Source organism: Pelophylax lessonae (assembly GCF_965119305.1).
Source record: "Pelophylax lessonae genome assembly, chromosome: 1".
Classification (NCBI taxonomy): Eukaryota; Metazoa; Chordata; class Amphibia; order Anura; family Ranidae; genus Pelophylax; species Pelophylax lessonae.
The window spans coordinates 756,944,364-756,969,576 of record NC_138768.1 but is presented as its reverse complement, the minus strand read 5'-3'; the positions used below and the strand labels follow the sequence as shown (position 1 = coordinate 756,969,576).

The following is a 25,213-nucleotide window of genomic DNA, read 5'->3' as shown; positions in this document are numbered from 1 at the left end:
AGTAGGGAGACGGCTGTGAAGCCGCAAGGCTTTGCTGCCGGTTTCCCTTACCCGAATTGGGTTTGGCAGCCCCTGAGAGCCAATTGAAAAATTGGCTCAGGTGAAGACATCACTGGATTCGTGGACAGATAAGTGTCCTGATATTAAAAGTCTGCAGCTACAATATTTGTAGACGCTGACTTTTCATTTTTTCTGAGGGAGCCTGGAGTAATGATGGAAATTATACAATGTTTAGGCCTAAATCCTAACTATACCAGAATATGCATATCTTTAGTCACAACAGAGATGCAGCAATCACCTTTGTAGAAGGTAGAACTTCGGTTGGATAATTGTGTGCTTTCCATCCCTGCTAAACCGGAGGAAGAGTGCAATACCAGCCCAGATAGTTTAGAATACACAATGGAAGATGTTGTTTGTGTCCCTGTGTCTACAGATGTATTTATTGCTGGCCTTAACAGTGCCATGCCACCAGGAAAATCCACCCCAGTGATTGGGAGGGAGAATGTGCAGTAGTCACACCTATATAGATATTGCAGTCATTGCCAAACAGGTTGGATTGGATAGGATCATATTATGTTTATGGATATTAATAATGTTTTGAACCAGACCTGTTTCTATTTCAGTTGTTTAGTCTTTTACACCCTGTTAGAAGCATGCAGTTGCTGGGAAAATAAACTAGTTTTTAAGGTATTTATGTACCTTTTTTGACTTCCACTTAACCATGGTTCAGCATATTGTCTGTGCAGATGAGGGCTTTCTGACAAGTGGAGTGGAGAAGGAAATGGAAGTCCCCATTTTTTAAGGCTTATGTGCAAGTTATTGGCCATCAAAAGGGTATGGGGACCCAGGTACTGCCCTGGGGGACATTTATCAATGCTAATTTTTATTTAAAAAAGGATTGTTTTTAAAGGAGCAGTGATTTTAATGATGCTTAAAATGAAACAATAAAAATGAAAAGTTCCTTTAAATATAGTACCTGGGGGGGGTCCCTTAGTTTGCCTGTAAAGTGGCGCATCTGTAGCTTGCATAGAACATGCTGCAGCAAAACTGACATTTCTAAAGGAAAAAGAATGCATTTAAATGTACTTCACGATTGCAAGCTAAATGAAGAAAACAGAGTGGGGTTCCCCCCGGTACATACCAGGCCTTTTGGGTCTGATATAGATTTTAAGGGAAACCCCACGCCAAAATTGCGCTCGGAGGGATGTTGGTCTGCTGAGCACACAGTCAATATGTAATTGGGTGCGGGGCAACGAATGAATCATCAGCTGTCAGCAGGCTTCCCTGCTGACAGCTGAAAGAAAACAAAATTGCTGACAATACAAAGTAAATAATTAAATAAAAAAGGCATGGGGTCCCCCAGTGCATACCGAGTTCTTCTTCCTCTTCTTTCTCCCTCTTCCAAGGGGGCTTCCAGATTTTGATAAACCCCCTGCCCACAGACCCCCACAACCTCAGCCCAGGGTTGTCGGGAAGAAGCCCTTGTCCCCATCAACGGATAAACGGAGCAGAGCCCCCCTGCACCAAAGCACCCACCCCTTTACATTGAGGGCATGTGGCTCGCCCCCCCCCCCCCCCCCCACCCTTTCCTGGCCTGCCATGCTGCATGCTCGGATAAGGGTCTGGTATTGATTTTGGGGGGACCCCACAGATTTTTTTTTTTTGCCAGAAATGTTTTTTTTTATCTTCAGCTGTCAGTGAAGAAGCCCACTGACAGCTGATGACTCATCCCACTGAACGCACAGAAAATTAAGGTGTTCAGTGAACAGGCGATGTTTGGACCAAACTTTTGCTTGGACCAAACCATTCGCCCAACATTTATCCATGAGTAGCCATGCTCACCACACTGTATTTTTATACTTTATTTACTGATATTTTATATTTCTGTACTCTTCTGTCACAAAATTTAGTTATGTCTGACAACGGTGTGAATTTTTAGAGGCGAGATGCAGGTGCATTTGTCTGAGTTTTTTGTTAATAATGCTGAAAATGTACAAAAAAGTATAAAATAGTGACCATGTGTCCCTACAGGTCCAAGCTTACTTATCATCATTAAATGAGGAACAGCTGGAAACACTAAAAGCAGAACTTATTGCAATCAAAGAGATTTTCCTTCAGAAAGACTTTGACAATGGAGAAGAATCCAGCAAAGAAGGTATTTTTTTTAAGGTCCTTCCCTATGTAGTAAAGAACATTAGAAATAACTCATAGCAATTGAGGTTGGACACTATGGGTTGTAACAGTTTGTAATTTATTATTTGCCCTGCTGTATTGAGTCTACAGACTCAATCTAAGGCAGACCATAGATTATGCAGTTTTCTTTCCTTCCACCACAGATTGAAGGAAAGAAAATTGCTTGATTCCCCCATTACACAGTCAGTGTTGTTGGGGGGAATCTCTCCCAAAGCTATTGTGTTCTGCCAGTGGGGAGCCTTCCCTGCCAGCAGAACATAATGATTAGTGTTCTGGCTATAGCCAGCTGCACTAATCATTCAGGAAAAAACAGACAGGCTGATTGCACGCAAGACAATTCATGGATCGAATTGTAAACAACCAGGGTGCCCATTCATGGATCGAAGTTCGGCCGGTCGCTGCTTTAAGCTGGCTATACAAAGCTCAAAGTTTCAACTGTCGGTAGCCCTGTCGGCACCACCTGGCTTAACGAGCTTCAAATGAAAAATTGAAGAACCTGGGAGGAAATGTATTGGCCAAACAATGACTGCAACCTATTCGATGCAGTCACTTCTTTAGGTATTCAAGCAGCCACGGTTATCACAGCTGCTTGAATACAGTAGCCAGCATGGCTAGCCTTAAGCTGGCCATACACTGATCAAGGTTCGGCTGGATCAGCAGGGACCAGCCAAATTTAAATCAATGTGCAGCAGTTTCTGTTTGACAGAAGTCAATTATTTGATCAACTTCTGTTAAAGGGACATGCAGGAAATGTTGTTTTCGATCAGTGGCTGCAGCCAATCCAAGTTCTAGGTCCAAAAAAAAAACCAGAAAGGTCTGTGTACTTTTCTGTTTTTCAGAGCTGAACATGATAGATTTGAGGTAGTCAGATGTAAATGGACACACATCTGTTTACATCCCCCTGCCTATAAATGTAAAAAGTGCGTGAAGGTTTACCTGGGAAATTGATGGTATTTTAATGTACAGGCTTGACTCTAGTGTCTCTACTATATGAGCACCTGAAGTCTGTGCAAAGAAGAAACAAAACTTCTACACAAGGGTGATGTTCTATCTATCCTTGCTATCAGATGCCTCTGCTAAACAGAATATCCTTACATCCATGTTCCTGGGCCACTTTGACAGCTTTATCTCTATACTGAATGGAGATAACCGAAGAGCACATAACAATGTCAGTTTCTGAAAACAAGGAGAGTATACTGGAGGAGACTGGACTCATAACACAAGGGATTGCGTGCCTGCAGACTACAGTGACATAAATGAAGGCATGATTTTGCTAATTTGTGTATTGTAGGTAAATAGGTGTGCACAGCCTATTGCATTAGGGTGTGCACTTCAAAACTCCAAAACATATGGGTGTGTGACATATTTACCTCTTTCTCTTTTGCCTCTTCCCCGCTCTCCATCTTGAAACAATGGGGGGAGGAAGGGAGCACACAGGGGGACCCGGGTAGCAGAAAGAAGAGGAACAGGGACAGGAGGGGTGGCGGGGGTAGCATATATTGGTACCGATCCCCTGCATTTTCCTCCTGTGGCAGCATAATGTGGACAAGAGGGAGAGGAGATGAAGCCTACTTTCAGCTGCTGCAGAAGAAAAATACAGATCGCTTCCACTAAATTCTGCTCCCACCACCCCTCCTGTCCAGGTTCTGGGGGTCAGCAAGGAAGGACTGCGGTTTACCTGTCACCTGCCCGGAATCAAGGGGTAGATCAGTGGCGGCCTGTCCATAGGGGGCGCAGGGGCACTGCCCCCCCCAACAAAAAAGAAGAAAAAAAAAAAAGATTAAAAAACAAAAAACATTTCCATTTTTAGTCCACTAGGGATGCCGGGCCTAGTGGTGGGTATGGGGGGGTGGGGTTTTTGTACTGTGGGGTTTGTGCTAGGGGGTCTGTACTGTGGGATTAGTGCTAGGGGGTCTGTACTGTGGGGTTTGTGTTAGGGGGCCTGTACTGTGGGATTTGTGCTAGGGGGCCTGTACTGTGGGGTTTGTGCTTGAGGGGTTTGTGCTGGGGGGGTCTGTACTGTGGGGTTTGTGCCACTCTCAGTCAGTGTATCCCATAATAGGGTGTCTCTCACAGTATATCCCATAATAGGGCCCCTGCTCCCTATTATGGGATATACTAGTACTGATGGACCCCTTAATATGTGATATATTGGGGGAATTTGTTCACGCAAGCAAAATACAGGGGACAAAATGGATGGAGTCTATAAGGGGTGGGGCTTCCGAGAAATGGGAGGGATCAAAATGGAAGGGCGGGGTCTTGCGCCCCACCATCTTAAAACTTCACTAGCCGCCACTGGGGTAGATCGCGATTGATGGGTTGCTAACCCCAGGATTACGGTGTGCCCAGGCATAACTCATGTGCACGCCTATGCGTAGGTAGAATTATGATATAAAGAACAGAGGTTGAGATTCTTCTGCCTGTGAGATTTTTTTTCAAAAGCAATATTGCAATATCTTTTAACTATTTCAATCCTATATTTGTTTGTGCAGAGGAAGAGAAAGAAGAGTTTGTCAGTATGCTTACTGAATTATTATTTGAGCTCCATGTTGCTGCTACACCTGACAAGCTAAATAAGGTCAGTTCTATTTTTCTTACATATGGATATACAGTATTTATCGCCTTCATTCTTATGACTGCAGTATATTTGCATTTTAGGCTTCTTGACTTTTTTCTTTTTTAAGTATTATGGTCATAACCCATTTCTATATCTTTTCTAACCGTTTCAGTTTTTCCTGGTTGTCCTGGGAACTTTAGCAAAGCTTTCTCTTTCATTTTAATTTCACATTCATTTACATTTGAGTAAAAAGATATCTAGTTCAATCTTTTAGTGCATTCTTCTCTGCAGGCCAGGAAGAAAGCCCATGATTGGTTGTCTTCAGAAAGCATGTGCCCAGAGGAGCCGCCAATGGACTTGGAGGCAGATGGACAGGAGGTGACCGAGATTGGGAAAGAAGATCCTAAAGAAAGCAGTGAAGAACTTATAGCTGAACAACAGAAAGGCATCACCACTGAAGTAAACATTTTTTAATAATATAGTACTAGATGAGCATACTGGTATAGTAGGTATATGTATAGGTTATCATTGATGATAGAAAGGTAAAAATGAATATTCATTGAACTTTCATTTTGCTCTTTTCCTCCTTTTTAATTCAGATACAGGTGTAATGAAGACTATTGACAGCATTCTCATAACAAAAGGTGTTAAGTAGATATTATTTTAATAAAATTGATAAACCCCTTTTGTTCTGTGGATGCTGTGCAACTTTATCTGAATTAAAAGAAAAATATAATAACAATACTGCCCAGTGCCTTCATTAGTTGGAGTAGGATGACAATCACTACAGGTGCTTCATGTTCTGTTTCCAGATCTTGGGTTGCTCGAGGTGCAATTTTTCCTAATAGGTGAGAAAGCTGTTGTAAGCCACTATATAAGTGATTATTTACTATCAGTAAATATTGTGATTTATCTGCTGATCCTGCATCAAAAAACTACATTTTGGATGAAACTTCCTTGATTTCTTTACACTTTACCTACAGTGTATTACCATAGAGGAGCTTAAACAGAGGGGTGCCAAACAAACATTTTATAATGTATATAGAATCTATTTACTAGGCTGCCTGTAGCCTTGAATCTTATCAGTTCCTGGCGACAGAACAAGTTCTGTTACTATAAATGTAATACATGACCTGCACATGGTGTATAAGACATAACCTCATGGGCAGCAAGATTTAAATAACCAACAAACACCCAGCAACATGTAAAAAAAAATCTAATCAGGTTGGAGACTCAGTTTCACATAATATGGATATCAGTATCCTGCAGGGCATAGCATCTTTATGTTTTAATTAATATTATTCCTGTTATTTATATAAAGTATTTATATAGTGCCTATAATTTATGCAGTGCTTTACATACAAGGAGCATAATCTAAAGTGCTTATCTCACATGAATAAATACATATGCTGGGGGCAGTTTAGACAGACACCAATGTAATGGTGTTTGCCTGGCTTTCTTTAGCTTTTGTAAAGTGAGGCACTGGTCTGGCACAAGTATGCAACCCAGCAAAGACAGAGTAAACTCAGATATGCTAATCTTTAAACATTTATAGAGTCAGTAGGAAAGCTAGGGATCAGTTTGACAGCTGGGGGAAGTAGTACATTCAGAAACCGAGATTAGCAATGGCAAACTCCTTATTTCCTTACTATCGTTTCCTTTAGGAAGTTCAAAAGATTAATAGATACATTTATATTTCAGGAAAAAAAAAACTCTTCAATCTATAGAATTCAATTTATATTTAGCATTCAGCATATTTAGAGATCTGCTTAAAGCGGACTTTCAGTCCTTTTTTCATCTTTCCATCTATTAAATCCTCTGCCATTGTTGCTTTACCTTTGGATAGTAAAACATTTCTTTTTCTGCCAGTAAATGCCTTATACAGCCCACTTCCTCTTTCTTGTCTGGTAATTAGCCTTGGCTAATGACATCATGCACAGCTCTCTCTCACTCTTGTAAGAGTTTGCCAGCAAGAGAGGGGAGATGAGTCGTAGGACAGCAAAGGAGAGCTGCAGAGCTGGAGGGGGCATGAGTATTCATCAAGAAACAAGAAATGTGCAAGCAAGCAGTGGTGTGAGTGTGTCTGTCTGTGTGTGTGTATATGTATATAATATTATATATATATATATATATATATATATATATATATATATATATATATATTGTGTCTGTGTAAATCCAGGAAGTGAATAGGCAGCAGCTTTAGCTGCCCACAGTTAAAATGGCTGCAGCCAGACTTCGAGGAGGAATATTTCTGCAGCATATTTGGCAAGTACAGAATCACAGTATATATAAAATAATATGCAAAGTGGTTGGAGGGAAGGTTCAGAATGGAAAATATATTTTATTACAAATGATGAGCAGACTGCAGTTCCTCTTTCATTTATAATACCTGGAATCTTTGGTCATTAAATGAAGTTTGAAAAAACGGCTTTAATCCATTTGAAACATTAAGAAATTGCCTTTTCTGTGAACCTGAAAGTAGATGGTATTATCAACTCTACCCCTTCTCCTATATTCAGGATGTGTACATGACGTCTATTGAAAGTCTGGCTGAAATCACCGCTCGCTGCATCGAACAGCTTCATAAAGTGGCAGAATTGATTCTTCATGGACAGGACGTAGAAAAGCCAGTGAAGGACCAAGCTGTTGTCTTAACAAAGTGAGTGATCTGGATGTGTTTCAGTGTTTATAATGTAGGTAGGGCAGATATTAGATACAGATTTTCCATCATAGATCTCTTTACTTAAAATAGATTAATCAAAATACATAAAAATGCTACATTTAAACTTTATAAGGCCTCATGCACACTGCTGATGTTAAACTCACGTTTTTGTGAGTTTTTGGGTGTTTTTCTTTTTTTTTAACAGCCCTTAAACTTCCCTCTCGAAAAATTTGGCCACCTAATGTGAAGAGAGGAAAAGACCCTGATGTTGGGAAACATGGAAGGAAAAAGGAGAAGAGGACAACAGAAAACAAGATAGATAGATAGCATCATTGAAACAATGAACATGAAGTTAAGCAAACTCCGGGAGGCAGTGGAGGACAGAAAAGCCTGGCATGCTATGGCTCATGAGGTCACGAAGAGTCTGACACGACTAACGACTGAACAACAACAACAAACTTCCCTCTATGTTATCCTATGTGTCCATGCACACATGGACGTTTTTTAGAAGTTTATCAGCAGGGGAGTTTATGGGCTGTTGTCTGAATGCCCTAAAATTACATTCAAGAGCAGTTCTTCTGACAACAAACGCTGAATGCTGGAAAACGCTCATAAACCTGCATAAACTCTAGGCACGTTTAGCACTTCAGCGTTTATCTATTTAAATGGCCAGAATAAATTAAAAATCTGGCCAATGAAATACATAAACTGCTAAACTCTTTTGAAAAAATGCAGCTTAGGTGAGTTTTTGACCCTGTCAGGATAAACAGCATTTACAAGAAACCAGTGTGCATGAGGCCTAAAGATACAGAATTGTTGCATGCAGATAATAATGAAGGTGAGAGGCCAGATACCACTTGGCTCCTTCTCTGCACATGGCTGGCTCTGTTACCTTCACCCCTCTTGTCTGGTCAGGCATGTTCTTTGAGTTAGTGTCTTTAAACTCTGGTGGAAATTACACTCAATGCAGCAAAAATATTAAAAGGATACCCTTGATATCACTAGACAACAATATGCTGTATATTCTACTAAGTACATACAGTGATACGGAAAGTATTCAGACCCCCTTACATTTTTCACTCTTTGTTATATTGCAGCCATTTGCTAAAATCATTTAAGTTCATTCTTCTTCCTCATGAATGTACACATAGCACCCCATACTGACAGAAAAACACAGAATTGTTGACATTGTTGCAGATTTATTAAAAAAGAAAAACTGAAATATCACATGGTCCTAAGTATTCAGACCCTTTGCTGTGACACTCATATATTTTTTTTTTTTTTTCAATCTTTACAGAGGATTTATTGACATAAGTTGGCGTTTCTGTGCTTCTTAAAGTTCATTAATGGGCTTGTGTGGCCAGTAGGGATATTTCTCTTTATCCAGCTTTGTTTCAGGGAAAGCTTCCACTACATCTTCAACTGTCATCTGATCAAACGGAATCATGTTCTTAAACTTTGCAAGCTCTTTCTCATATGAGGTCACCCTGGCTTTAGACTCTTCAATGAAGGCTAAAGCAGATTTGTTAGCTTCCTGTTACTGGGCATTTATCTTTTCAGTTTGAGTATCTTTAGGCTCTGGGACGGTAAGGGCATTAAACTTCTTCTCAAACTCATCCACTAGGCCTGCCTTGGCAATTGTGGTTCGGTAATAGGCCCAGTCGATTGTTGGAGGTTTGACAGGGAGAGAGGTCAACTTGGCAGCCACAGCATCACTGCGGGTCTTCAGTGCATTAAACATAGCTTTTTGATTTGGAGGAACTCTTTCTGCAAATGCCAACCAGTCAATCGCCTTGGTAGCAGCTCTGCGACTCGCCATGATTATGGTCTCTATCCTCCGACCTCCACTCACACCAGCCAGCGACACTCATATATTTAACTCAGGTGCTTTCCATTTCTTCTGATCATCCTTGAGATGGTTCTACACCTTCATTTGAGTCCAGCTGTGTTTGATTATACTGATTGGACCTGATTAGGAAAGCCACACACCTGTCTATATAAGACCTTCCAGATCACAATGCATGTCAGAGCAAATGAGAATCATGAGGTCAAAGGAACTGCGTGAAGAGCTCAGAGACAGAATTGTGGCAAGGCACAGATCTGGCCAAGGTTACAAAAAGATTTCTGCTGCACTTAAGGTTCCTAAGAGCACAGTGGCCTCCATAATCCTCAAATGGAAGACGTTTGGGACGACCAGAACCCTTCCTAGAGCTGGCCGTCCGGCCAAACTGAGCTATCGGGGGAGAAGAGCCTTGGTGAGAGAGGTAAAGAAGAACCCAAAGATCACTGTGGCTGAGCTCCAGAGATGCAGTCAGGAGATGGGAGAAAGTTGTAGAAAGTCAACCATCACTGCAGCCCTCCACCAGTCGGGGCTTTATGGCAGAGTGGCCCGACAGAAGCCTCTCCTCAGTGTAAGACACATGAAAGCCCGCATGGAGTTTGCTAAAAAAACACCTGAAGGACTCCAAGATGGTGAGAAATAAGATTCTCTGGTCTGATGAGACCAAAATAGAACTTTTTGGCCTTAATTCTAAGCGGTATGTGTGGAGAAAACCAGGCACTGCTCATCACCTGTCCAATACAGTCCCAACAGTGAAGCATGGTGGTGGCAGCATCATGCTGTGGGGGTGTTTTTCAGCTGCAGGGACAGGACTACGTTGCAATCGAGGGAAAGATGAATGCGGCCAAGTACAGGGATATCCTGGACAAAAACCTTCTCCAGAGTGCTCTGGACCTCAGACTGGGCCGAAGGTTTACCTTCCACCAAGACAATGACCCTAAGCACACAGCTAAAATAACGAAGGAGTGGCTTCACAACAACTCCGTGACTGTTCTTGAATGGCCCAGCCAGAGCCCTGACTTAAACCCAATTGAGCATCTCTGGAGAGACCTAAAAATGGCTGTCCACCAACGTTTACCATCCAACCTGACAGAACTGGAGAGGATCTGCAAGGAGGAATGGCAGAGGATCCCCAAATCCAGGTGTGAAAGACTTGTTGCATCTTTCCCAAAAAGACTCCTGGCTGTATTAGATTAAAAGGGGGCTTCTACTAAATACTGAGCAAAGGGTCTGAATACTTAGGACCATGTGATATTTCAGTTTTTCTTTTTTAATAAATCTGCAACAATGTCAACAATTCTGTGTTTTTCTGTCAGTATGGGGTGCTATGTGTACATTCATGAGGAAGAAGAATGAACCTAAATGATTTTAGCAAATGGCTGCAATATAACAAAGAGTGAAAAATTTAAGGGGGTCTGAATACTTTCCGTACCCACTGTATATATAGGTTCCTCAGAGTATGGTGAAGCATGCTGTTGACATATACTGCCATTCTGTATCTTTATCCCAGTTTTTCTGGATTTCTCCTCTGCTTCAACTTCATTCTGTTGCCATTTTCTACTTTTTTGTGCCAAAAGGCCAGACCTTTATCATTATCACAGCTCTGCCTGAACACCACCTGCTCTGCACAATATTTGTTATGAGAAAGCCATTGCAAGCCAAGATGATAGAGCAAGGGGGGATCCAAAAATTAGATCCCAGATTACCAGATTTCAGCAAATGTCTCACAATAGCTTTGTTGGGGGGGGGGGGGGGGTAAAATATTTTCTCTTTTTAATGTTTACTGGTATATTTTTTGTGCATGCTCCTTTAGGTTAACCGGCGCTATGTGTAAAGAAGTAACATCCTTATCAAGCAGGTTTACTGGCTGTCTGACCACTGTTGGGGTGAGTATTCAGTCTGAGGAGGCTGAGAGCAATACCGGTATTCTTTAAAGCTGAATTTACAGTCATTTTAAAGACTTGTTTCTATGCATATTTTCATTATATGAGACAACAGTGTTTGCTTATCACATAAGAACAGTGCCAGGGCAAGGTCATCTAGTGCCCTCCTCTACCCCTCAAATCTCCCCTCTGAGCGCAAATCCCCCCCCCCCTTCCAGCACAACTCCACCACCCCAATTCCTTTTTCATAACAAGTCATCTTCCACCCAAATTTCCCTTCCTAGCACAAATATCCCTATTAGTATCAACCAGCCCCCCCCCCAAAAAAAAAACACCCCCCCTCTTAGACCCCCTCCCCTAGATTTCCATTGCTAAAACAAATCGTATACCTGTCATCCCCTAAATCCCCCCTCCCAGAACAAAACCCCTCCCTTCCAACCCCCCCCCTCTTCCAGTACAAATTCCCCCACCTAGCACAAATACTTTCATTCCCAGCACAAATATTGGTTTCTCTGCCCCCCCTTCCCATTCACATTGTGTCCCCGTTGCAATTCTCAAAAAAAAACACAGACCTTCGATGCAAAAAGCTGTGGGATGTCCTATCTCCCAGGTAATTCCTCATCTTGACACATCAGAGTTGAGGAGGAGCCTAGGGAAAGGTGGCTTTAACATATTTGACAGGCAAGCAGTGAGAAGAGATGCCGCAGCTGCATTGCTATTGGATCGTGGCTCTGGGACACCTCTGCTGTCAGATCAGGACTGTGTAGGGTTTACTTACCTTGTCCCTAACCACATTCTTTGCTGGGAGGAGATGGGGGGTAGGTAAAAAAGCTCTGCACAGTCCCAGTCTGTCAGACCTGATCCAGGAGCACTGCAGTAGCAGAAGGGTGGAGCTTGAGAGGAGAGAGAACACAGCCCGCACCTCCTCCTCCTTGATCTCTCCTGCTATCCAGATTCAGTGCTAAGGTGATAGAGGTATGCCGCTGTCACTACTCCTGTATGCTTGTAGGTGTAGGAACTCTCCTTGTCTCCTTGTGGCATCCCCACCTCACATTATACCACAGCGCCCAGGGCAGCCACCCCTCCTGCCCCCTCCATGTCCTGGCCCTGCATAAGAAGGTTGCACTTTCTGCTTACTAAGGCTGGATTGTCCTTGTCCTTTACTCTGCCTCTTTTTGCAAGTCTATAAGTCAATTCAGATTCATAATGATTTAATAAAAATATTCAAATCCCTGAAAGGTTTACAGTGTACTAGGATTTTGTCTCATTAGTGGTCTGACAAGGATTCTGAATGCTCTGTGTGACCTAGAAATATCCATTAGAAGGAGAGTCTACAAACAGAATATATGATAGTTATGACAAAATACCCTAACACAAGTAATAAAATGTTACATTAAGGGCTTCTTGAATGGCTATCCCGCCCCTGGTCAAAAGCATGGTTTGCTATGGATCACTTTTCAGAGGTTGTTTGACAGGCACTTTCTTTAGCCCTCAAAATGACAAACCAACACTTGCATTGCACACAGTTGTAGGGTAGTTGTGCCGCAGCCCCATTCACTTGAATTGGTCGCGTTTGGTAGTGGCACACAGTGTAAATTTTTACATAAAATTTCTATTTTGTTTTAGTCATCTGAATTTTTTTAGCCCCTATTTTGTCGACCTAAATCTCCAGTACATTTTAGTTGAAAATAATTTTAGTCAGCTAAAATCGAATGGGTTTAGTTGAACTGTAATGCATTTTATTAAGCATTTCTCTAGAATTTTGTAATTGTATACTCCTGGAGTAAAAATCGAATAAACATGTTATTATATATGGTATTAAAGTTTGAACATGCACAACAGACACCTATGTGATATATAACCAATGTTAATTTTGTAATCGAATTTTGAATTAGTTTTAGTCCTAGTCTTTTGACTAAAATTACATTTTAGTTTTAGTCGACTAAAATAAGGTTAATATCTCGTCAAAGAAAATATGTTATACAATTAAATAAACATCAGTGGTCATATTATAAAGCGCTGCGCAAACTGTTGGCGCTATATAAATCCTGTATAATAATCAGTGGTACCACTTGCTGAATGTGACATGCCCTTTTAACTTTTGCCATGGTCGGAAAGCCTCGGGGGCACAACATGGGTACAACCCTAATTGGCTGTATTAGCTTTGTATAGGTGGATGGTCAGGAGTGGAAAAACCTCGGCTCAACCACCTGCTTTTACTGGGGTCTGACCTCCTGCGTGAACAAGCCCTGAGAAGGTCACACTAAATATGTACTTGCTGAAATTGCTGTATTATTTCCCTTTAAGGTGGTGCTGTTCTTCATAGTATTTTTCTAAATAGTTTTTGGTTAGTTTTGGCTCACACTTTAAACCATGAATCCATGTTATAGTAAAGTTGTATTTGTTTAGGTAATAATAGATGTGCAGTTTGACTTTCCAGCCTGTAACTATTGGAAGATACGTTTAATACAGAATGTTTGTTTGTTTTACAGAGCAAGCTGAAGGCAGAAGTCTTGAATCCGATGATTAACAGTATACAGCTAGAGGTAATATCATATTCTCTTTCTCTGTAACAATATATATATATATATATATTTTTTTTAATTTATTTTTATCACCTCTGAGAACAGACCTCCTTACTTCCTATCTGTGACACAGGTGTCAAACAGAACAGGAAGTGACAGGAAATCCTCCTAGTGGGGGGACGGGCAGCATTAAAAACTACATTTCTAGTAGAACGAGAAAGGTTTAGCAATTCTGATGGGGTTTTATTGCTGTCTACATAAGGCAGATTTCCCCTTGGATCCTTTCTAGGTCAAATAGACTAGGAAACGGGGAAAGATCTCCTTATTGGGGTATAGATAGTAGCACTTGAATGCAATAATAAACGTTCCACATGCTAAGCAGTTTGATAAACATCCCCCACTATTTAACATGTATGGTATGTGGGCACAAACACTTACCTAGTCTTTATTCACCACCACCTGCTCTGGATTCTGTAGCACAGCATCTCCAATCTTCAATTTAAGTGGGTGCCAGCAGCCAATTAGCTAGGAGGAAGGGGGAGTGGCTTGCACAGGCTGTGTGTGTTTGTTTGTATGGATGCACATCCATTCAACACTAGTCCTGGCCGGTAGTGTGCATGCAAGGGTGACTCAATAGGACCCATCAAAGGAAAAGAGCCTGATCCTGACCTGGATAAAATGGCCAGTGAAGTTCCACCATGCCGTGCCATTAACATTAATAAAGTACTGGTGCAAAAATCCACAAAATAAAGTTCTGGTGTGTGCTTCCACCTGTGCTCACAAGCTGCTCACCTCAACATTTGACTCATGCTTTACCAATGAGTCAAATTAAGCTTTTCACTGATCATTTCCTACATTGAAGAAGATTTTTGGAAGATTACTGTGGTGTTAAAACTTTGGACTCTATGCCATATTGGTTTATCTTATTTTCATGTTCACTTTCATTTTATTTAAGCGCTGTACTATCTTCTTTACGAGCAATATCAATGGATGTCAATTGATGTGTCAGCTGCTATAGGGATCTCTGAGCGCAATTTGTTCTTTTTATACCTTTTTATTCTCAGAGTTCTCTGGTCCAGTCACATGATCTCCCCAGTGGCCGACGTCAGGGGAGAGGAGAGAGCGCTGACAACAGATAGAATGCCTAGGTGACATCACCTATAGGCTTACTATAGGGTATCTGTTGTCGGCTGTCCCTCCTCTCCTCTGAAGTGGCTGCTGGGGCCAATTGCATGACTGGACCAGAGTGCCCTGAGAATAGGTAAGTATAAGCATCTTCCTTCTACAGGGTAGTTGTAGAGGCATTAAAAGTGGGGTGGAAGCAGTTTTAAGTTTTTAGTCAGCCTGGACTTCTACTGTGTTTCATTGTTATTTAGGTAGCTGCTTTAACCAGTTCCGGACCACCCACCGCATATATACTGCGGCAGGCTGGCCTTCCTGTGCGAACCGACCTAGGGCTACACCGGTCGTGCGCTGAGAGAGAAGGACGGGCAGCTGTTGTAAACACAGCTGACCATTCTTCTCTCTGGAATGGTCATAGAGTGCCTGTGATCCTTCTGTATAGGATCACAGGTCTCTATAGTGATTCCATAAGCCCCACCCCTATACAGTTAGAATCACTCCCCTAGGCTCACATTTAACCTATTGATCACCCACAGTGTTAACCTCTTCCCTGCCAGTGTCATTATTACAGTAACAGTGCATATTTTTAGCACTGATTACTGTAATAATGTCACTGGTCCCCCCAAAAGTGTCAAAAATGTCAGTTAGGGGTCCGATCTGTCCGCCACAATGTCGTAGTTCTACTAAAAAACCTAGATCGCCGCCATTACTAGTAAACAATAAAAATGACATAAATCTTTCCCGTAGTTAGTAGACACGATAACTTTTGCGCAAACCAATCAAAATACGCTTATTGCAATTTTTCTTTTTTTTTTTTTTACCAAAAAATATGTAGCAGAAAACAAAGTGGCCTAAAATGTTAAAAAATTTTGATTTTTTAATTATTTTTTTTTTGAGAATGTCATATAGCAGAATGTGTGAAAAATATATATATTTTTTTCAGAATTGTCGCTTTGTTTTTGTTTATAGCGTAAAGAATAAAAATCACACAGGTGATCAAATACCACCAAAAGAAATCTCTATTTGTGGGAAAAAAAGGACATACATTTTGTTTGGGTACAGCGCCGCACGACTGCGCAATTGTCAGTTAAAATAATGCAGTGCCGTATCACAAAAAATGGCCTGGTCGTTAAGGGGGTAAAACCTTCCGGTCCACTAATGGTTATTTATTTTCTGTTTCAATCATTTTTTTTCAAGTTTAACAAGTGGCCAACGTGCAATAGTTATGCTCACACAGGGACTAGCATTGACAGTTATCACACAAGTTAGCCAAAAAAAAAAAAAAACAGCCCAACGAGGTAATGTAAACATAAAGGAGAACATAAGAACTAACACAGCAGCAGAAATAGACCTGTTTCATAAGGCGGTTAGGGCCAAGAGATTCCAAGAGGGTTCCCCAAACCAAAGGGGTATCCCCTGGCCCAGTCAATACCCATATAGTGGTGCCATATACAGCCTGAAGAGAGAGAAAAACTGGAACTCAGGAGGAAATTAGGCAGAAAGGTGACGCTAAAGAAAGAGAGACTGCGCACCTAACAGGAAAGGAGCCAAGGAAGGCTAAGGGAAGCAAGAAAGAAGGAGGACCAGAGGGTTATAGATCAAGAGAAGGGGGAAAGGTAAGGGCTCAGGAGCATCGGGACCATCTGTCATAGACGGCCCAAGCTGGCTGAGGGGAGAGTGGGAACAGCATATGACAGTCATGGTTCCCAAACTTTAAGGAACTTGGCATGGGGGTCATTGCAGATGCTGGACATATGGTAATATGTTAATAGTTATTTTCATTTAAGTCCAGTGTACAACTTGGCATGACCGTGCAATTGCCGGGTAAAGTCACGCAGTGACAAGTTGAAAAACGGTCTTAAAGTGGTTAAAGTAGAAGTTCATCTTTTGGATCATGGTATATGTTCCACCCCTATTTAGGGTGGAACATGTAACACGCTCCAGCTCCTGCAACCTCCCCGCATTCCCCCTTACTGTGACAGCGGGCAGGGGATCCTCTCCCTGCACCCGCTTTCACAATTCAAATACAGCACGGCCATGTGGGACTCCGCCCACACGTTTGCTTTATTCATTCACAGTTTCCTGTGAATAAATATATTACAACTACCATCAACCATTGCAACTGACGGCTTGTAGTTCTGAATGGACTATGAGGACCCTGATTACCACTCGTAGTTCATTCACAAGCCCTGCAGCTTGTAAAAAGTCAGCCTGTAATGGAGATACAAGCTAAAAGCTGCAGGGCTTGTCTGTAGAAGCCTGACATTGTACCCTGGACCCTGACCCACTGATCACAGGTGCAATGTTTTCCAGGGTCCTGCATGGAAAAAAATAATATATGCACATTTTATTTTTTCTGCAAAAATACATTGCAGTGCATTTATTATTTTTTCTTAAAAGGTGAACTTATCCCTTAAAGGTGTATGAGTGCACAGTGCTGGGGACACTGATTTGGATATCACTTCACAAAGCTAACACACCAGGATAAGCATTCTTCATTTAACCACTTGCTGACCAGCCGCCGCACTTACTGCAGCAGGTTAGCTCTATTACACGAAACAAAGTACCTGTATGTCGTTTCATGTAACAGCCAGTGGGGGGCGTGCGTGCCGATTGGCCAGAGGGGGAGCCAATCAGTGTGTCCGGCGGATGCCCACGATCGCTCCCCATACAGACAGAACGGCAGTCTGCCTATGTAAACAAGGCAAAACGCCGTTCTGTCACAGATGAACACAGGGATCCTGTGTTCCTGCTATTTAGGAACACAGATCTCTATGTTCATCTAGTGAGTCGATCCCCCATACAGTTAGAAAGCACCCACACTTGACCCTTTGATCGCCCCTGGTGTTAACCCTTTGCCTGTCAGTGTCATTATTACAGTAATCATGCATATTTTTAGCACTGATTACTGTAGTAATGTCACTGGTCCCCTCAAAAGTGTCAGTGGGGGGGTCTGATCTGTCTGCCATAATGTCGCAGTCCCGCTAAAAAATGCTGATTGCCACCATTACTAGTAAAAAATAAATAAAAATTCCATAAATCTATCCCCTAGTTTGTAGACGTGATAACTTTTGCGCAAACCAATCAATATACACTTATTGGGATTTTTTTTTTAACCAAAAATATGTAGCAGAATACATATTGGCCTAAAATTATGAAAAAAAATGATTTTTAAATTGTATTTTTATTAGCTGTGTTTTATAGCAGAAAGTAAAAAATATTGTTTTTATTTGTTTGTTTGTTTTCAGAATTGTCACTCTTTTTGTTTATGGCTACATTCACACCTGAGCGTAGCGTTTTTCGCGCGTTTTTTACCGCGATTTTACCGCGATTTTTGCGGCGTTTTTTACCGCGATTTTACCGCGATTTTTGTGCAGGCGTTTTTAGATTGAATGGAGATCAATGGAAAACGCCTGTAATATGCCCAAAAAGAAGCTCATGTACTTTTTTGAGCGTTGGGCGTTTTGTATACAGCGTCAAAACGCTCAGATGTGAACAGGGGCCATTGAAATGAATAGGATTTGTCTTGTTGGGCGTTTTGAGAGCTGATCCTAGAGCAGAAAAACGCCCCAAAAACGCCCCAAAACGCCTAGATGTGAACGGAGCCTTAAGCACAAAAAATAAAAATGACAGAGGTGATTAAATACCACCAAAAGAAAGCTCTATTTGTGGGAAAAAAGGACATCAATTTTATTTGGGTACAGCGTCGCACGACTGCGCAATTGTCAGTTAAAATAATGCAAATAATGTCAGTAAAAATATTGCCGTATCGCAAAAAATGGCCTGGTCGTTAAGGGGGCAAAACCTTCCGGTCCACTAATGGTTATTTATTTTCTGTTTCAATAATTTTTATTCAAGTTTAACAAGTGGCCAACGTGCAATAGTTATGCCCACACAGGGACTAGCATTGACAGTTATCACACAAGTTAGCAAAAAAAAAAAACAGCCCAACGAGGTAATGTAAACATAAAGGAGAACATAAGAACTAACACAGCAGCAGAAAATAGACCTGTTTCATAAGGCGGTTAGGGCCAAGAGATTCCAAGAAGGTCGCCCAAACCAAAGGGGTATCCCCTGGCCCAGTCAATACCCATATAGTGGTGCCATATACAGCCTGAAGAGAGAGAAAAACTGGAACTCAGGAGGAAATTGGGCAGAAAGGTGACGCTAAAGAAAGAGAGACTGCGCACCTAACAGGAAAGGAGCCAAGGAAGGCTAAGGGAAGCAAGAAAGAAGGAGGACCAGAGGGTTATAGATCAAGAGAAGGGGGAAAGGTAAGGGCTCAGGAGCATCGGGACCATCTGTCATAGACGGCCCAAGCTGGCTGAGGGGAGAGTGGGAACAGCATATAACAGCCATGGTTCCCAAACTTTAAGGAACTTTGGCATGGGGGTCATTGCAGATGCTGGACATATGGTAATAGTTATTTTCATTTAAGTCCAATGAGATTTGAAAATTAGCCACATGGCTAAAATAAAGATACCAGATCTCGTGTTTAAAGCTTTGTAAATTAAGTCAGTTGTTTTCTTTTTTTTAGTTCAGTTGCATGAATAAATAAATATGCATCGTTGAAAAATATGTAAGGGTAACATGCATCATAAACCACTAATATATCTGAAACGTCTTTGTTAAATTTTAGGATGTAAAGAAAAATCTTTTCCTAAATTTTGAATAACAAAAGTTTAGTAATAAAGTGGACAATTCAAATGAATTGCCTGACTGCTGTAAATGTGAAAGTTGAAAACGTGTAAGTGATTATGAGAACTGTACATTATTGTCATTTTCCTTTTATATTTGCCCTGCAGATTCTAAATTATTGACCTGTGATTGTTTTTCAGGGCAATAACAGCACAATTTATATCCAGGATGCTTTCAGACTGCTGCTTCCCATACTGCAATTTTCCCACATTCAGGCAACCTCTTCTAAAGCCTAGCACCATCTGCAACTACAACCAGAGCTAAATCACAGCAAAACGTAACAATACTGTTCCAGTTGACTGTGATTAAACCAATAGGAACAGCTTGCTGCTGTCTGCCGTATGCAAATTTGCACATCGTAGTGTTAAACAAAGGTTTTGGAAAGTGTTTCATAAAGTTGATGATTTTGTCTAGATATTTAATGGTTTGATCTGCAGAAAGTAGAACACCACTGAATACTAACAGTTTAGCTTTGAATAACAAATAATTAGACCGCATGTTATCAAGAGACCTTTTAATTTATTTTTTGCAACTATACATAAAACCTAAAATTAGCATGTAAAATGTTCATGCCAAATAAATAATTGTCCTCCTTTAAGTTAATGAAAGCCCTGTCTTCCCAAGAATAGGTATCTGGTGAATATGCCAGTCCATGGTACTTTCTCCTGCAGGGTGAAGTCACTGCAATGTTGTCACCCTCTGCAGCAGCACCTTTTTCATACACTAGGGAAGAGCGTTATTACCGCTAAAAACACTCCACCCCTTCCCTGTCAATCAGAGCAGGACATGTATCCACCTGAACTAGGAGGAGGGTTCCTAGAGGGTGTTCTGTGTCACTTATCACCAGTGCCTGGACAAGGGGTGGACAGGAGAGGAAGCTGCCCTGGGCGCATTGGTTTATTGCAGGGATGGGGGCACCCAGACTGTAACCCTAAGGTGGGGGGTGGCAGTTTGGCATCTTTTTCCCTGGGCGCTGGATGACCTTGTCCCGGCACTGCTTATCACTCCTCCTTGCTTCAGTGAGCTAAAGACCCTTCTGATGATGTCATGATGTGAAAGCTGTTATGAAGAGCCTTTAAATTAAAATTTGCATCAGTGCTGGGGTTATGTACCGCGACCTAGTGTAGGTCAAGCCTCTAATATAAAATTTGCTTCTACATTTGGGTTATGTACAGCAACCTAGTGTAATAATAATAATATTTAATAATAATACTACTGTAATAATATTTGTAGTATAACTATATTGCATTGGAATGTAGGGTATGTTTTTCATATTTAAATACATATGGCTTCTTCAGACACGGTTACCTGAGTCCATTCAATGTAAATTCCAGTTTCCCACCCCTGCAGTTGCTGCATACAGCCTTCCATATATATGAATGGCTGTGCAAGGCTGTACTCTGGGTACACCATAAAATGTTCTACTTTTTGCATATGCCTGTACACTGTACACCTTTCATGATTAAGGGAGGCTGTATGCAGAACCTGGGCTTTCCAGGCATGGGGAAAACCCCACATTGACATTGAATTGTATCAGGTGCCTGTGTACAATAGGTTGTTATAAGGGAAAACATAAGATGGTAGTCCATTTCTATTAGACACTTGTATATTTCTTATATATACTGCTCCTGCTTCACAGTGTGTGAAAAACTCTGCAGTGGCAGTTGAATGGTCAAACCGATGTTACGGTCAGGTATATAGCAAACAGAGAACTTTAACATGGCTGGTTTTTTTATTGTCCCAAGTATCCAGCCCCCAAAACTTAACTGTGTTTTCAGTGGAGTTCTCCTTTATGAGCCTAATGTAACATGGTAAATAATCTATGCATAATTTAAGTGGAAGAGACGTGGTATCCTAATGAAAAAAAAATTATTATTTTTCCGAAATTGTATCCTTATGTAATTGCTCATGCTATGAAATGTCTGTGTAGCACAGCGTTTAGTCTATGACAGATTATATATTATATATTGTTAGCAATACTCCATTGAGTAACTGTTTACAAAAAGAAAACATTTCAATTATTGTTTGTTTTGTGCTTTTTTTGTTTCTAAAAATTCACCTAGACTTTATTTTTGAGTGAATAGGGATAATCGAGCCAACACAATATGAATTTGCCATCATCCCTTTGTACATGAGGAACTGTTCAGAAGATTTGAATTGTTATATGATCAACCTCCAAAGCCACCACAGAAAAGCAAAGTTCCTAAAGTATATACTGTACATGGGCTATGTTTCACTTTGAATAACTTTTAATTTAATTTTTCAGGGGGTTACATTGAGATGTTGTAAAAAAAGGTACAGTACTTGTTGCCGTTGGGTGGGGAGCTACAGGAAACGCTGTAATAAAATGTGTCTCTTTGAAGACAAAAAACCTTTACATTGCACCTGTCCTTTGAGGAACTCTGTTGAATAATTTCCCCCAGTGAGGAACCAATGTTGTTATCCCATAATAAAGAAAATATATTGTAGAAATCTTCATCTTGTTTTGTGTGAATCTTTTAAAAGTAAAACACCGGTTTTCTGAATTAATCAATATATAATGTGCATATTCAGGGTTTTTTCAGCGGGAACGTGGGGGAACGCAGTTCCGGCACCTCTAGCACTGAATGCATGAAATGGCAAGGGGTGTTGAGGTGTGCCGGAGAATCTATTGTTGCTGGGATTAATTTGTTGCTGGGAGGGATCTACTATTGAGGGAGGGGTCTACTGTTGGCTGCTGGAGGGTCTATTGAAGCTGGCTGCTGGGATATCTATTGTTGCTGGAGGGGTCTATTAATGCTCTGATGGATCCATTGTTGCTTGGGGGTACTTTGTTGTGGGGGGGTCCTTTTGTTGCTGGGGGAAACTATTGTTGAAAGGGGGGTGTATTGTTGCTGGATGCAGTGGATATATTTTATGGCTTATCAATAACAAATTCCATAAAATTATACAAAATTATACTTGGTGGAACTGGGAGGTAGATAGAGGGAGGAATCAAAGGATGGTGCTCAGAGGTGGGTAGGGGCGGAGACAATGGGTGACTTGAAAGGGGAGTTCCTGCACCTTTTCTATGAGAAAAAAAGCACTGTGCATATTTAATACACAAATCAATGAAATATGATACACAACCCATTATGTATTGAAATAAATATTTAAAAATAAATAACTTTTCCAGTTTATGCGCCAACCAGCTGATTTTCTAAAAATCCAAATTCTCTTCCTTGCAACCATAGTTACCATACTTTATGGTAACTATGGTTGCAAGGAAGAGAATTTTGGATTTTTAGAAAATCAGCTGTCCGTACTTTATGGACAAGATTTCTCAGATTTCTTATCTCCTGCTCAAGTAACTGGCTTATTGCTTTTGCCATAAACCAGCACAGAGTTAAAAGTTAAAATTGGGGGCATCTGTGGTTTTCTGTAGTGAGCATTTTTCCATGTGATTATATAGGCAGCTCCGCTCACTTAAAGCGGAGTTCCGGCCTCAAATACCTTTTTCAACTAAAAATACCCATATAATAGTAATCCAGCTCCCTTTACAGAACCGCTATTCTCATACTTACAAGGTGTACAGTATTGAATTTTAGTCAAAATCTTACTTTTAAAACGCTGTCTGGGCGTGGCCATGTTGGATGTGGGCATCTGAAGCCGCAGTGTAATCTGCTGTGTCCTTCTTCCTGATTCCAGGGAGTGTTTTGGGAGTTCTTCCTGATTCCAGCCTCCTGGGAGTGATGACAAACAGCTCACAGGATGCAATGCAAAGGTGGAAGGGATGTTGGTGGGTGCGGCCACAGAGGGGGGAGAAGGAGGAAGTACAATCAAAAATGCCCTGAAAATAAGGTAAGTGACCCCCGAAAAATATTGAAAATGCCCAATTGTTGATTAGCATAGTGAGCACTTCAGGAATCACTAAAGTTGTAAAATTGGCCGGAACACCACTTTTAAGTGGAAGTAAAGGCAAAACCTAACTCTAAACCTACTCTCAGCCACATTCTCAGCCTAATCTATCTAGCCCTTTTAATAAAATATCGCTATAGTTACCTGTTCTGCAACCCCTCTGGTCCGGTACCACACTGAGCTCTCAGCGGCGGCTGCAGTGTGTAGGAGAGGCAGTCGACAAGGAAAGCCCCATAATAACTCTATGGGTGACATCACTTCCCAGGTGTTTCCCAGCCATTGTTGGCCGTCTCCTGCACACAGAGGGCGCCACCGGAGACCAGACCAGAACGGCTGCAGAACAGGTAAGTATAGCGATTTCTTTTTTTTTTTTTTTTTTTTTTTAATTTATAGGGTTAGATAGATTACGCTTAGAATGTGGGTAGGTGGGGAATGAGAGTAAGTTTAGAGTTGGTTAGGTTTTGCCTTTACTTCCACTTTAACATTCACTTTCAGCATCTGCAATAGCAAGCTCTGTCTCAATATCTACCAAACAGAATCCAACATTTTAAAACCAATTGGGTTCATTGTAGCACACTAAGGCAAAGGCGTAACTAGAACCTTTAGGGCCCTGGTGCAAGAAACCATGAAGGGGCCCTTCCCACCAAGTCCGGGGCTCTTTTACCTATTGTGGGACCCTTTATTATGGTCCAGTAGCAGTCCACGTTCCTGCCATCTTCTGGCCCCCCCAAGTGTGACCTTTGTGACCCTGGTAGTTCTTCCACTGGTGTCAGTCATTTTTTATTTTTGTTGTTTTATTTTTTTACCAATTTCTTTATTTTTTTTTACAATTTTATTATTTTTTAGGACCCCCATTGGGGGGGCTTTGGTGAAATATCAGGGGTCTTAACAGACACCTGATGTCTCGCTTTTGAGACTGAGAAAGGAACTGAGGACAGATTCATCAGAAACGTTGTCTACAGCCTCCGCTGCATAGGATGAATGAAATGGAAAAGCTCTGTAGATGGCTTTCTGTTCATTCATAGACTGAGGCATAGTAAACACAGTTTACTATGCCCCAGCTAAGAATTAATTTTTAAAAAAAGTTTCATTAAGACAAGGAAGGGGCTGGTAAATTAAGCATTTACTGACTTCTTCCCAACTTTTCATTCTGACAGATTCCCCCCACAGAAGCTGTCAGGAGAGGGGAGGGGGCAGGAGAGGGCGCAGACAGTGGGGCAGGAGAGGGCGCAGACAGCGGGGCAGGAGAGGGCGCAGACAGCGGGGCAGGAGAGGGCGCAGACAGCGGGGCAGGGGGGGCCACAGACAGCAGGACAGCAGGGTCTGGCTAGGGGGGGCAGCATGAAGGGAAGCCAATCCTCCATTTTCCTCCTGCTGAATGCCTGGGGGAGGGACAGAGGAGGAGAAACAGGTTTCAGCAGCTGCAGAAAGGGATCGATTTCTCAGCATGCTGTATCCCGCTGCACCTCCTATCCAGGTGTACAGGGGCCCCCTAGAGCATGGGGCAGAATCGCAATTGTGACCCCTGCAGTTACACCCCTGCTGTAAGGCCCCTTGTATACGGGCATCATTAACAAAAAAATCTGTGTGTAAAGACCTGAGTAATGTTGAGTATAAGCGTGTAAAGGTGCGTTAGCATATAGACTAGTAAAGACTAGTAAACTTCTTCTCAATTGCCAGTGTTGTAATATACTCATTTACTGCATACTCGCGTAAACATGCTTATTGCTTATAGATGAGCATACGCGGGTAAATTGCTGCACTCAAAATAAAGTTTTCTATTTTTGTTTTACTGCTCTGTATGCAGCGTATTACTGATCTTTACTCAGCTGTGTGCATTGTTTCGTAGACAAC

At 41.5% G+C, this 25,213-nt stretch overlaps 2 protein-coding genes across 2 annotated transcripts in view; one reads left to right on the top strand and one right to left on the bottom strand.

Moving 5' to 3' along the window:
* Window positions 1–20,142, top strand: part of FAM114A1 (family with sequence similarity 114 member A1) — a 45,748-nt gene extending 25,606 nt beyond the window's left edge. Inside the window, exons 8-14 of the mRNA XM_082243405.1 lie at window positions 2,032–2,155; window positions 4,686–4,771; window positions 5,042–5,209; window positions 7,273–7,412; window positions 11,069–11,141; window positions 13,631–13,684; window positions 19,624–20,142. Of these exons, the coding sequence (XP_082099531.1) occupies window positions 2,032–2,155; window positions 4,686–4,771; window positions 5,042–5,209; window positions 7,273–7,412; window positions 11,069–11,141; window positions 13,631–13,684; window positions 19,624–19,719 (741 nt within the window). The 3' untranslated portion in view covers window positions 19,720–20,142. The remainder of the gene's footprint in view (window positions 1–2,031; window positions 2,156–4,685; window positions 4,772–5,041; window positions 5,210–7,272; window positions 7,413–11,068; window positions 11,142–13,630; window positions 13,685–19,623) is intronic.
* Window positions 8,731–9,271, bottom strand: LOC309544500 (ATP synthase subunit d, mitochondrial-like). Its single transcript, XM_082243406.1, has one exon. The coding sequence runs from the start codon at window positions 9,232–9,234 to the stop codon at window positions 8,953–8,955; it is 282 nt and encodes a 93-aa protein (XP_082099532.1). The 5' UTR covers window positions 9,235–9,271; the 3' UTR covers window positions 8,731–8,952.
* Window positions 20,143–25,213: the final 5,071 nt, after the last annotated feature.

Bases quoted from the DNA above. Each gene is read 5' to 3' on its own strand.
- LOC309544500 (XM_082243406.1), bottom strand. From the start codon at position 9,234: ATGGCGAGTCGCAGAGCTGCTACCAAGGCGATTGACTGGTTGGCATTT.